The sequence below is a fragment of the Anolis carolinensis genome, chromosome 1 (assembly GCF_035594765.1).
Source record: "Anolis carolinensis isolate JA03-04 chromosome 1, rAnoCar3.1.pri, whole genome shotgun sequence".
Taxonomy (NCBI): Eukaryota; Metazoa; Chordata; class Lepidosauria; order Squamata; family Dactyloidae; genus Anolis; species Anolis carolinensis.
In genome coordinates this window covers 56,841,658-56,856,250 of record NC_085841.1, presented here as the reverse complement: position 1 = coordinate 56,856,250, position 14,593 = coordinate 56,841,658, and the positions used below count along the sequence as shown (strand labels likewise).

Below are 14,593 nucleotides of genomic sequence, written 5' to 3'. Positions count from 1 at the left end.
TGCAATTTTACAAGTCCACCACATATGGAAAAAGGATCCCTCCTGAGTTTCGCACTTCCAACAGTTATTTTGTACATTTTTATAACATCTTGCCAATTTTTGTGGTGTGAGGTACCAACGGTACATCATTTTATACCAGTTCCCTTTTAGTTCATATGCATATGTATATTTTAATATTTTATTCCAATTTCTTTCCCAGTCTTCCATTTTTATCGGATGGCCTACGTTAGAGGCCCATTTGATCATACAGTCTTTTACCGTTTCTGTTTCCGTTGACCATTCCAATAATACTTTATATATTCTTGCCGTTTCTTTTCTAAGTGAATTATCTTGTCCCAAATAGATTCTTTCTCCATAAAGCCTGTTAATTTATCTTTATTAAAAAGTTCTTTGAGTTGTCTGTATTGGAACCAGGATACGTTCTTGAATATTTTGTTTATTTCTTCTTGGTTTTTTAATATATAATTGGCGTTAGATTTTTGTAAGACATCTTTGTACGTTGGCCATTTTTCCCAAGCTAACTCTTCTTTGTATTGGTTCTAAGGGTGATAACCATAGTGGTGTTTTCTGATAAAATCTACTTTTATACTTTTCCCACGTTTTGATGAGGGCTGACCTTATAAAATGGTTACCAAAATTCTTTTCGATTCTTTTCCTGTCGTACCATAGGTACGAATGCCAACCCACTCTAAGATCAAATCCCTCTAGTGTCAGAATCTTCGTCTTCTTTAAAATCCTTAATCCATAACATAGTAGAGGCTTCGTAATATAATTTTAAATTGGGTAAGCCGAATCCACCTCTTTTCTTTTCATCTGTTAAATTCAAAATTTTTATTCTTGGCTTTTTGCCTTGCCAAATGAATTTGGCAAGGTCTTTGTTCCAATTCTTGAATATTTGTGTACTTCTTAATATTGGGATTGTTTGAAAAAGAAATAACATTTTAGGGAGTATATTCATTTTGATAGTTGCTATTCTGCCCATTAGTGTTAAATTTAAGGCTTCAAAAGTCTTTATATCTTCTCACACAATCCCCTTGAAGTCGATTTCTCAAATGAAAAATTGCCTGTGAAGCTATCCAAGTGGAGGCCATGTTATTCTTTTCCAACAAAACCAGCGAAATCTGCTGGCATCCCAAGAGTAGGAAATTTAATGACATACACTTTCTTAAGGTGTAGTCTACTTCATTTGTGTGCAACTTGTTTTATCAGGAAGCATTAGAAGGAATATTTCCTATACAAAGTGAAAAACTCACTTCCCTATGTAGCAAGCATGAGAGTTGCTAATTCTTTTGGTCCATGAGAATCTTCTTGATGACTGCTCCCAGACTAACAAACTGATGAGGGTTAGATTTTTAATGCTGTGTGGTACTTTTAAAGGTTTATGTGTAATCTTTTAATGCATTTTAATATTTTAAAGGTGAATATATTTTAACTCCATAAAATGTTTACTTATTTTAAACGTATTATATTAATACTTTTAGTAATGCCTGTTAATTCTGTTTTTAATTTTGATTGTTTTAAAGAGATTTTTTGCTGTGTTGAGTCCCATTATCAGGAGAAAAGTGATAAATGAATAAAATAATAAAAATTGTTTCTGACAGTGACAGACTTAACTTATAAAGTGTTTTTTTCAATGTTTTTTTTTATTATTTTCAGAATTATTGTAAGTAGTGCTACATAAAATTATACAAACATTCAGAACATTTTCCATTGGTAACACATGTTTACATTGTTCCTCCTCTTTCTCCCTCCCCTCCCCTGGAACAGTTTACAAAATTAGCTGTATTTATTACGATTGCTCGATCATGAGGATAATCATGTTTAATTCCTTATATTTATCTTTCCCTTTTATTCTGTAAATTAAGTCTTTCCATTTCTTTCCAAGCTACCTTGAGTCTCCCTGGGGAGAAAGGCGGGGTAAAAATGATGTAAATAAATTTTTCCTCCCATGACTTTCTGATTTTGCCCATTCTGTAGTAACTTTTCCTTTTGCTAATGTAGTCTTGGAGGGGGTAGTCTGCTAAATATTTATAACTTGTAAAGTGTTTTTGTTGTACCAGTTGAGGCAACCAGTTTTGAGTGATTTCTCTAATACACTAATTTCCCTTCCTCAAGGTGGGCCTGTGGATTGGGGAGCCCTCCTGACCCCCTCCACACAGCTTTTTTTGGTACCACTTGAGCCTGATGAATTCTGGAAAACTTGAAATTATATTCACTTTTGTGTACATTTGGCCCTAATTAAAAGCACTGCCTGACTGAGAATTTTGATTTTGTAAATTTGATTATGCATTTGTTGTGTCTTTGCTCATATACTAGTATTCTCAAAATATAATATAAAGTTGCCTTTATTGTGTTTCAACTTGCAAGGATTGTTTTGATTTATTTTCATTTTTTTTATTGTGTTGCTGCTAAGGATTGGATGGAAATTAAAATAATTATTTAGTATCACGAACTTCAAAATTTGCCTTATTGGAACATTTCCTCAACAAAGTTGGTATTTTACATTTTTTTCCTAAGCTTCCACCTTTTTTAATGCTTCCATAGGTTAGAAAAAGAGAATATTCAGCACAGCTTTAACAAGGAAGCAAAGACCCGAGCCCTTCAGGCCCAGCAGAGAGAGCAGGAGCTGACACAGAAGATGCAGCAAATGGAGGCACAGCATGATAAAACTGGTAGGTGGTCGGGAAAGATTAGAGCTTGGGCACTCACTCACAAGCCTGACCCACGCCTTACTGTGAAATGACATCAGGAACACCTGTAACCTTTGGCTGGCCGAAGGGAGCAGATGCTAACTACACCGGAGATTCCGAATTACATATTAGTTAGCGTTTAAAAGAGAAAATGGAAAGTATTGCCCACTGTCTGTTGATTTCAGAGTGCTGCTCTCACATCTGTTGCACCATCTGGATTATGAGTTTATTTACCTGTGTTCAAGAAACGTAAAGCTGAGAGAGACCACAACAAAGTAGAAAAACAAAGGACTTGTTTTTGGCTGCATTTTCAGGCACACATGTTATATAAAGAAAATAGCATCAGAAGCTCTGCAGGAAATGCTCTGAGCTTACAGTTAAAGTCTCCTGAATAGCATTGAACAGTTCCCACAGTACACACATTATAGCTACTCTAAAAGCTTAATGAGTTTGCTTCAGAATCCAAACTGGAGAAAAGCTTTAGCCATTAATCGGTACTTAATTCACTGTCGCAGCTGGATGTAATTCACTGGCTCCAAATTAATATGTTCCTTTATTTAATCTTTGCAGCCTCACACATTTTTAGCGTTTGTATACTCGGTCCTCTTCAAATCTAGATAGATCTTTAATCTTTTGCAGCTATGAGAACCCAAAGTATGCAGTTTAAATTGATAAATATGGGACATTGTCAACAGCTGCCAGCATGACTGGAACCTGATGTGTTCCAATATTTTGGCACAGCTGTCCTATAATTCTTTACCTTTATAGCGTGGAAATAAAATGGATTTACAGAATTATTGCAATCAGAGCATTGTATGCAGTCCTTTAATATTGGGAGTGGACTAACTGCTTTTTAGGCCCACATCAGAATCATACCATGAGCTTTTGAACTGTAGCATATTTGCATATTTTAGCTATAAATGGCATTATCACAGAAAATATGCATAAATTGAACATTTTCAAAACCTGAACTCTCAAACTGCAATTGGTGGATGTTTTGCAGTTGGCAATTCATTGAGCCACCATAAAGGCACTTCAGTTTGTGTGTGGAGTGTAAATGAAGCTGGTCAGTTCGCTAGTGTGTTATGTCTGGTTTGACAAAACATTTACTGTTTATTAAAGGGCAAAGAAAGCAATAGCAAATAAATAAATAAATAAACTTTCCCTTAGTTTTTTTTAGTTCCTTCAAAATGTACATTGCCCTTCAAGCTCTATCCATAGTTTGTGAATGTAGGTTACACATCAGTAAAATACTGAATATAGCTATCCATTTCTCACATCATGCATATAATGTGAATTAGTCTTCACATATGAATGTCAAAGGGTTGCAAGAGAGCCTGTAAAATTGATTTAATTCATAAAAGTGTTTACTTTTACTAATTTGTTAAGATGCTTCTATACCATATGTCTAAGAACTCAAAACAGAATAGTCCACATTAAAAAGTGATAGCTTTATGGGGTATGGCACAGGTTTTTTCCACTGCACTGCATATAAATGGTTCCATATTTTTGATGGTGTATGGGGGAATTTCATAATATAAAATTCATAATTGACCATGGTATCGTTCTGTGCCACCTTGTCGGAACTTGGTTATGGTGACTCTATTCCTTCCTAGAGGGGCGAATTCCTCTTTGAGCTCCTGACTCTTGATCTGTGGGTTCCCTCAGTTTTGTCCCCCATGTTGTTTAATTTACATGAAACCGGTTGGAGAGGTCATCCGGAGTATTGGTGTACAGTGCCATCTATATGAAAAAGACATTCAGCTCTACTACACCCAGTTCCTTTCCATCCAAAGCCAAGGAAGCTGTCTTGGTCCTAAACTAGTGTCTGGATGATGGCAAATAAATTGAAATTAATCCAGACAAGACAGAGGTGCTCCTAGTTAGTTGGAAGGCAGCCCAAGGAACAGGGGTCTAGCCTGTGCTAGATGGGATTACACTTCCCTTGAGAACATATGTTCTCGGTTTGGGTGTACTCTTGGACTCTATGTTGAACTTGGAGGCCCAGGTTTCTGTGATGACCAGCAGTGCATATTAAAACTGATGCACTAGCTGCACCAATTCCTTATGGCTGTGGTGTTACATGCCCTAATTACATCTCATTTGGATTACTAATAACATGCTGTACTTGGGGCCGCCTTTGAACAGTGTTTGGAAACTTTGGCTGGTGATGTCAAATACCTATGTCATTTTGAAAGGTACTACAGTAGATTATGGAGATGTTAGAGTGGCTATGCATAAGGGACCTTTTAATGGATTTTCATACATTTGAGGGATTTTTTGAATTGTCTGAAAACCACATTGATTTTTAATGGGGGGCATCTGGGGATGGAATGTGGGCTTCAGGGGCTGCAAAAGTACAGTCTGGCAGATACATGCAGCCTGTGGGCTCTACTTTGACAACTTCAAACAACTTTTTTTTCTGCAGGCAGGCATTTGGAGAAGGATAAGGGGCATGTGGCTAGGGCGGTTGTGGGTGGGATTTGGGGGGCGGGTTGGGTGTTTTAAAATGCATTTAAATTAATTTATTGTCTTTTAACGGTATTTTTTAACCAAACACAGACAATACTGTTTAATCTTTTTTTAATTTTGTATTTGCTTTGTTTTAAATTGATCAAAGTGTGTGACTGTTAGCCACCTTAAGTCCCCCTTGGGGAGAAGGCAGGGTATAAATAAAGTTAAAAAAAAAACATGGATAACAGTACTTAGAAAATGCTTTGTTCTGTTTTGTTCTGCTCATCCATTGGCAGCAGCATTCTAGCTGACCACATACCGAAGATAGTGGTAGCATCCATTCTCCCTAGACCTCTCTGAAAATAAATGATGCATCTGCTCTGTCACAGATCAAATGGATGGTGGAAACATCATTATCTATGGGGCACTTCCTAACAACCTTTTCCATATTAAATGTCTGCCCATAAAATATAGTTCTGGTTTAACAATAGTGTATATTTCTATTGTTATGTAATGACAAGGCTGACCCAGGCTGTAAGTCCTGGGTCTCTTTCACAGTATACTGTAGTAGCATTTTGATTCTACTTTTTAATTTTTTATGGAATTTACACATTATATATGATATCACAATCTATACACATAAATAAAAGTGAAAATCTGTATGTGTTTTTGTGACTGTATGTGTATATGTTCGCTCACACAGACAGCCTCTGGCCCCCCACAAACAGGCTATAGTTCCCAGTGCTGAGGAGCCACCAAGTCACTCCCTCTTAGGACATTGCAGGTTACAGCGGGCACATCCCATATAATAATATAATAATAACTTTATAACTGTATTCCGTCCCATCTTCCCGAGGGCACTCGGGGCGGCTCACATGGGGACCAAGCCCAACAAAATACAGCCGCCCTGAGTCCCCTCGGGGAGAAGAGCGGGGTAGAAATATCAGAAATAAATAATAAAATACAACAATATAAAATACATACCAATCACAGCAAATTAAATACATCAGAGTTAAAAACACAACATTAGAAAATAAAAGTGTAGCCAGTGGCCATGGATGACATAATGACATTTTAATCTTCAAACTTGGCAAAGAGGGATAAGATTATAATTATTCAATATATTTGGAGTACTAATCACATGGACCAGTGATAAAGTGCGAAGAGTAGGACATAGGTAAAATTAGGGACTCAGTCGACTGTTCTTCTTAATCAAAGGTAGCTTGAAAAACCAAGTTTTCAAATCTTTTTGGAATGACATCAGTGTGGGGGCTAGTCTTTCTCTCGGAAGAGTGTTCCAGAGCTGGGAGGCCACGACCAAGAATCCCATCTCTCCATTTGCATGGCCTCGCCCACTGCCTCCCCCCCTAACCCTTTCCTATTCTTTCCTATGGCACACAGCAAACAGAGGAATTGATCAGCATCTGAACATACTAGAGAGGTTTGGGGAGAATTCATCATGATTTATAGGAGTTGTGGGTCCTGGGATGTATAGTTCACCTGCAATCTAAGAGCACTCTGAACCTCACCAATGATAGACCTCGAACTAACTTGGCACTAATTTGGCACACAGACCCAACACGGCCAACTTTGAATACAGGCGGGGTTTGGGGGTGATTGACGTTGACATCCAGGAGCTAGAGTTCACCTGTATTCAGAGAACACTGAACCCAGCAACTGACGGATCTGGACCAAACTTGGAACAGAGATCCAACATGGACAACTGTAAATACTGGCAGGCTTTGAGGGTGATTGGCCTTGGCATATCAGAGTTATTCAGACAATACTGAATCCAGTAGATGACAGATCTGGACCAAACTTGGTACGCAGGTCCAACATGGCCAACTGTGAATACTGGCGTTTTGGGGTGATTACCCTGGGAATCTGGGGGTTCACCCATATCCAGAGGACACTGAACCCAGCAGGTGACTGGTCTGGACCAAACTTGGCACACAGACCCAACATGACCAACTGTGCATACAGGTGGGGGTCTTGGCAGGGTTGACCCAAGATTTTTGGGAAGTGTAGCTCACCCACATTCTTATGCATTTTCTAATGAGAGCATTCATAAAAAACAAAAGCAAAGACTGAATTTTTTTCTAAGAACTAGCGTAACGTAGACCAAACTGATAACACCTAACATCCGAAAACAAACTGCCCTTTACAAATAACCCAGGCATCGCCAGGTACCCAAGCTAGTATAGTAATAAATCACAATCTAAAATACTGTGTTATCCTCTTCACCCTCCCTCACTAAGTCACAGATATTTACTTACTACTTCCTGTCAAGTCTTCTTACTGATAAATGATTCTTTCATCAATTGTCTAATTTTCTTAATAATAGACAGTATTTTGATTTCAATTTTACTACCATGGTTTCATCCTATGAAATTCTGGACTTTGCAGGTTAAGGAGATGCGGTTTGAATTATCAACCAAAGAGCTCCTCCGGTGTCTTGCCAAACCACAAACCCCAGGATATCATAGGAGGTAGCCATGACAGTTACAAATGGAATTATAATGCTATAATTGTATAATGTGGAGAACCCCAGGATTTTTAGAAGGGCTTTTGTTTTCGGTTTAGTGTTGTTTTGGTCATGTTTCTTTGTTTTATTATCTTGCCTAATGGTTGCATTACAACACATTTTTTCCTTTTGAATAATCTAAAGTACACTTACTCTGCTCATGGCCTCTGCTGGAGTGTTAGGATTTTATGCATCTTCAGCATGCTTACTTTGCACAATGCTCTTTGAATGATGCTGGTGTACTTACTAACACAAGTTCAAATGCACTCTAGAAACAATTCATGAAAAACAATGCTGTATTGATAGTGGCCAAAGCTGCTACCACTATTATTGTACCTTTCTTGTAAAACCACAACAATTTTAATCACAACATCTCAGCAACATATATTAATGGCAAGCTAAACTTTTTGGTTAGTTTGCTAGAATCTTGGTGTGATGTAAACTTCACGTTTAAAATGGAGAAGGGGAGTCAAAACATAGGTATTAAATTTCATGATAGAATATTTGACATAAAATTGTAGCCCACAAGTGTATGTTTGCTCTAGAGGAGTCTGATTATTCTTGCTATTCTTAGAGAGAGCCAAAGAGCTCCATGTTTGGTTCAGTAAGCTTACATTATGCAGATATAGTTACTGATAAGAACACAATGCATAGAAAGAGGCTGGAATATGTGCTTGTACAGAGTAGGCCAAAAGTCAGAAAGGGGTCCTATATATATAATGCTGCAATATGAGACTCAATTACTTTTTCACAAGTAATGTATATTTATTTGCTATATATATGGTATATGAAGCTATGGTATTGTAAATTTAAAATAATACTTTTAGATAGTTTTGCATTTTGCTACAGTATTGGTTAAGGTATTCTTTTCAAAAGAAAATGTGCTCTCCTCTTAGAAAAAAATAGGTTTTAAAATGCCCTGTATTTTATCTAAACATTTGTATATGAAGAAATTCTAAATATTTGCACGTATGATTTCTAGTAAATGAACTAGATGTGTTGCTAAGGTCCCAGAATGAACTTCTATCAAAATTAAAAGATGAATGTTGTACTTTGGCGAAGAAGCTTGAATATGTCACTGAAAAAAACAGGTATGTAAATACACAGAAATACATGTAGGCTTCTTTACTAATGGGGGCTCTGTAATTTGACAAATTATGTCTTTTATTTATATGTATTTTATTTATATGTATACGGTGCTCCATGCAGTCATGCCAGCCACATGACCTTGGAGGTGTCTATGGACAATGCCAGCTCTTCGGCTTAGAAATGGAGATGAGCACCAACCCCCAGAATCAGACATGACTGGACTTAACATCAGGGGAAACCTTTACCTTTACCTTTTATTTATATGTTACATTTTTAGTTATTTTTAGGAGTAGAACCTTCCCATTTTTTGCACGTATTTTCAGATTCCATATTACATTTCTGGTCTCTTTCTTCCCTCTCTCGTCCTTCAACATGAGAATTTAAAATCTGAACAAAATGAGGTTGACATACTCAAACCTTGACATTTTCCATCCCTGTATATAGGGACACAGGATTTTGTGTTTATTGTGGGATGGGAAATCCCTCTTATGTATACACATCATATGTTTTGACTTATACATACTTGGTGTTAATGTACCTCTGGCACATTTATTCAGTGTTTAATTGCTAGTATAGGTGCACCTGTATAGGCTGTTTTTTACATGTGGTTACTGTATTTAAACACAATAGTGGCCAAATGGATAGGTCTTAAATAGTGTTACGTTTAAAGAATAAGTACATATTTATGTAAGAGAGATCCTTATTTTCCACATAACCTATCTACAGGCAACTTAGGTATCTGCTTAACCAATAAAATACTAGTTACACAGGATGTAAACTTCTCTGTACTTAATGTGCTTTCATCTTATTGCTGAAGTTAGTACCTCTTGTGTTGTTTGAGATGAACAGATGAATGTGTGGTTTTTTTCCACACTTACATCTTGTCTTCCATTCACTTCTTCTTTCCCTCATGAACAACTAGCCAGACTTCCACTCCACTGAGTATATCAAATTGCCTTTAATATTTTTGCTTTGACATTACTGCTGCTGTTGTTATCCACCTTTTTTAGGACAAAAAAAAAAACAACATTGCACATACCAGACTCTGTTCTGGATAATTCTTTGTAGTTTCTTCAGTAGAAGAACTTAATTGGATTTTACCCAAAGGTTTTTTTTTTTAATGGTGGTGGGAGTCATCCAGAAGATGACCAGAGAGGGAAACTCCACCACCTCTCTAGGCAATTGAGTCTATTGCTGAGTTACTCTTACTGTCAAGAAGTTCCTTCCAGAATTTAATCAAAATCTATTCCCTTGAGCTTAAAGCCATCAGAACTGTTTTGATTCCCTGGGGCAGAAGATAACAGGTCTATCCCCTTTTCTCTGTGACAGACGTTTAGGTATTTAAACAATGCAATTGTTTTGTCATCCCTTCATCAAATTGAACATGCCCAGCTCCTTTAACCCTTCCTCATAACTTTTGTTATCCATATATCTATTATCATTCTTGTTGCCTTTCTCTGAACCTGCCCCAATTTGTCTGTATTTTTCTTAAAATGAGTCACCCAGTAATGAATAAGCTATTCCAGCTCTGAACAGTTCAGATTACAGTGGGACAGTTACTTCAATTGGTTTGGAAAACTGTTAATGCAGATTAAAACAGCATTACCTTTTTGGTTGCAGCATCACACTGCTGCCTCATGTTATTTTTGACCAACATTTAGTACTTCTTTCTACTTGAGCTTTACACAGTACATTTAATTGAAAATTTAGATTATTTTGATACGTTTGCCAGAAGTGTAAAGTATTAATTATATATATTCGGGACATCATCAATCATCACGTGGCCAGTCCAGCGAGATTGGTAGCAGAGGATCATCGCTTCAGTGCTAGTGGTCTTTGCTTCTTTCAGCACAGTTACATTTGTTTGCCTGTCTTCCCAAGACATTTGCTGGATTTTTTGAAGGCAGCACTGATGGAATGGTTCCAGAAGTTGAGTGTGATGTCTGTAGATGGTTCACGTTTCGCAGGCGTATAACAGGGTTGGAAGGACAGTGGATTTATAAACAAGCATCTTTTGAGACTCCCTACGAATGTCTCAATCTTCAAATACTCTCGGCTTCATTCAGAAAAATGCTGCACTCGCGGAGCTCAAATGATGTTGTATTTCAGTGTCAATGTTGACTTTTGTGGAAAGTTGGCTGCCAAGGTAGTGAAAATTGTCAGCATTTTCTAACGTTTTACCATTAAGCTGTATTTCTGGCATTGCAGAGGGATTGGCTGGTCCCTGCTAAAAGAACACTTTGGTTTGGAAGTGCTTACTCTGCAATTCTAGACACCACACTTGATTATTACATGACACTTGTCCTGTACTTTACCTGTTTTGATCTTGTTATGGTGTTTATTCTATTAGTCCTACCTGATAGCTATACAGCAGGCCGAAGTGTGGAATTTTGGCCTAGCTTCCTTGCTATTAGTCACACTTTGTCTTGGCTTTATGCCATTTTTACCATATGAGTCCTATTCTGGCCATACTGTCATCTTGCCTGTTTTATATATTTTATATATTACACTCATTCGTTGTAGAACCACTCAATGGAGCGATCTGCAATTGCTCTTACTAGGCATTATATGGTTTTAAAAAGTTGGATTTTAAAACTTGTTTGTTAATTGCTATTATATTGGTTTCTTGTATTTTGTATTATGTATATGTATTGAATGTTTTTATGATGTGTAAACTGCTCTGAGTCCTTATCGGAGATAGAGCGGTATATAACTAAAGTTTTGTTGTTGTTGTTTCCTTGATGTTCAGTGCGAGGCCAAGCTTTTCATATGCTTCTGCAAAGGTGTTTAGAGTGGCTTGTAGGTCTTCTTCTTAATGAGCACAGATTACATTATCATCAGCAGACTGGAGTTCTATAACAGATGTTATTGTGACCTTGTCATCTGTCTGATAGGTGATTTCCACACTGGTAGGAAGCTTCCCATCAACAAGGTGCAGTATCATAGCAATGAAGATGGAGAATAAGCTTGGGCAGTAACACATCCCTGTTTGACACCTGATTCCACCTTAAATGGGTCACTTTGGGTTGGGAGCCACTGCTGTCCAAGATTGTTGCCATAATGGAGGAGCTGCAGGATGTTCATGAATTTGTCAGGGCATCCAATTTTTTGGAGGATGGTCCAGAGAACATTGTGATTCACTGTATTGAATGCCTTTGCAAAGTCAATGAATACCATGTACAGAGGTTGATTTTGTTCCCTGCATTTTTCTTGGAGATGTAGTGCAGTGAAGATTATATCCACTGTTTCTTGAGGGGCGGAAGGCATTCTGGGATTCTGGGTGGATGTCTTCTGAAATAGGTAGAAGGCGGTTTGCAAGGATTCTTGTGAGGATTTTCCCATCTGAGATTAGAAGGGAGATACTTGGATAGTTTCTGCAGTCTGTTCTTTCCCCTTTTTTGAAAAGGATTATGATGGTGGCATCTTTGAAGTCTGCTGGGATTTTCTAGTCACCCACACTTTTTCAATGAGCTGGTGGAGCTGTTGTTTTTTAGTTGGCTAATGGCTTTGTTGACTTCCTCCAAATTGGGCAGTGCTGTAAGCTCATCCCTAGTTTGTTGTTGGGGGATTTGCGAGAGAACCTCTTCGGCCACATTGATGCTGTGGTTAACAAGGCTGTGGTAGTGCTCTTTCCAACGTAGTGCAATTGATTTTTTATCATTCAGAAGTTTGGTTCTATCTGATGAGCGTAGAGGATGTATGCCATGATTTTTTGATCCATAGATGACCTTTGTGGCATTAAAGAATCCCTGTGCATCATGAACATATGCAAAGTATTGAATTTCTTGAGCCTTTTTTGTCCACCAGATGTTCTTGAGTTTTCTGGTCCTCCTTTGGACCTCAGCTTTTGCACTGACATAGTTAGTGTCTCTCTGCCATATTTGGAAGACTTTCCTTTTCTTATCAATTAACTGTTGGATCTCGTTATCATTTTTATCATAACCAGGATAAGTAATAGTGGGATCTACATGATCCAAGTAGTTGCAAGCCTATTTTACTGTGATTGGATGCTACTTTAAATTGTGAATTGATATTGTTAGTATTCAGTGATAATTGATGTGTAGAATCCATAATAATATATTTCCTACATATATGGGTGGATTTTGGAAGTGCTGAACTTACTCCCCTCAAGCTGTACAGTTGACAGGGTATACACATGGAAATGTAAAACATTGTTCTTTAGTATTCTCTGTATAATTTTGCTTGCTCTTTTTTGAATTGTCTTAGAGTTTGAAGCTTGTGGATTGATGCTTGATACTGTCCATTGTGTATTTGTGATTTGCGTTTTGTAATTAAGGGCAACAATGGGAGTCCATTGGGTCTCATTATATATAATGGTTGGTTTAATTTGTTTCACTTCTATCTTGTTAATTGTAAATTGATCATTAAGATTTGAATTCTAATCTGTCACCAGGGTTGAGTGTATTGAAGCTAGAGAAATGATCCCGTTTTTAATCACTGATGATGAGAAACAAATTTTATAATTTTGGTGCATATTGCAGTCCATATATTTTAACACTGTTTTTTATGATGTTATAAATATTGTTAAATGACTTTTATTGTAGTTTTACTGTTTCACTAGAATGGATAAATTATATTACCATTTTGGCAACAGTAGGTATCCAACTGTGAGAGTTTAATTGAAGTAAAGAGCATGCACCCGGTTGAACTGCTTTTTTTCTGCATGTTCAATTGATGCTGTATTGGACGGCTGCAGTCATTACACTCAAACGCTGGAAATAAAATATTTGTCCAAGCAACAAAATCAAAATACAAAAAGAACTTGTCTGAAAAACCAAATTGTTACTATGAGGTTTAGCCCCATTACTAAATTGTCCTTATCTAAATTAATAGAATTGACTATATTTAATTACATATCCTAAAATGGCCAATTTTCTTCCAAGTGTGAAACAGTTCTACTGAACAAAGCATTTGCAAAATGTGTACATTGCCTACCAAAAGTTGGAAGAACAAAGCTGGCCAAAATCCACTTTTGTACATATCCAAAATGTTGAATTTGTTTACAGGAGAAACAAATCAAGGCTTATAGAGACTTCCTGATGCTATTTTTTTCAAGCAGTACTACACCAGTAATGCTACTTGCATTTCTGTGCCTAAAATGCAAACAAGCTTGATTGGTACGTAATAGCAAATTCCTAAGCTAATAGTCAAGAGGACTCTGCTGCAGTTTAACATATACCTTTTCAATATAAAACATTTAAATGGATAAATGAATGTGTGAAATTAATTAAGCAAGTTTCAAGCATAAGCAATGTCTCTTTTAATTATTATATCAAAAATTAGTCCACAGATTTATGCCTTCTCCTACTACAATAGTACTTATTTTAATTTTCAACAATGTACTCCTTGTAGAAATAAAATGCTTCTCATGCAGATGTACATTAGAATTTTATTAAAAGTGATTTCACATTGCAGGATGAAATCTAGCAACATCCATCATGTGTATTCTTAATTCTCTAGATCTGAAGTTGGCCAGCTTAGTCAGGAAAATGAGTATGTTCATGGCAGACTTGAAAAGATGCAGAAAAGGAATGATGAATTGGAGATCCAGTGTATCCAACATGGAAAAATGCATGAGAAAATGAAGCTAAGGTAGGAAGCTCTATGAAATTATCCTTTTGTGGTCTCCTATAACAAACCTGATGGATCCTTCAATACTTATTCTGTATTGTCAGGAACGTGACCAAAATAATTCATTGGATATTAAAATGTATATTAAATGTTTGCAGTTTTAAAAGAATTAATATTCAGTTTCACACATGATTTTAGGCTGTTTCTGTTATCTGCACTGTTGACCAGATGGATTGACTGATTA

The 14,593-nt window shown here is 36.9% G+C and overlaps 1 protein-coding gene and 1 long non-coding RNA gene across 19 annotated transcripts in view; one reads left to right on the top strand and one right to left on the bottom strand.

The window, feature by feature from the left end:
- Window positions 1-14,593, top strand: part of sdccag8 (SHH signaling and ciliogenesis regulator SDCCAG8) — a 135,372-nt gene that overhangs the window by 64,567 nt on the left and 56,212 nt on the right. For 10 of the 18 annotated variants that reach the window (XM_062974833.1, XM_062974884.1, XM_062974842.1 and 7 more), the window contains exons 14-16: window positions 2,545-2,672; window positions 8,651-8,759; window positions 14,239-14,370. In XM_062974833.1, coding sequence (XP_062830903.1) covers window positions 2,545-2,672; window positions 8,651-8,759; window positions 14,239-14,370 — 369 coding nt within the window. The remainder of the gene's footprint in view (window positions 1-2,544; window positions 2,673-8,650; window positions 8,760-14,238; window positions 14,371-14,593) is intronic. The other 8 variants (XR_010004131.1, XM_062974920.1, XM_008117442.3 and 5 more) reach the window with 2 other exon arrangements.
- Window positions 1-14,593, bottom strand: part of LOC134297406 (uncharacterized) — a 67,426-nt gene that overhangs the window by 27,218 nt on the left and 25,615 nt on the right. The window lies entirely within an intron of this gene.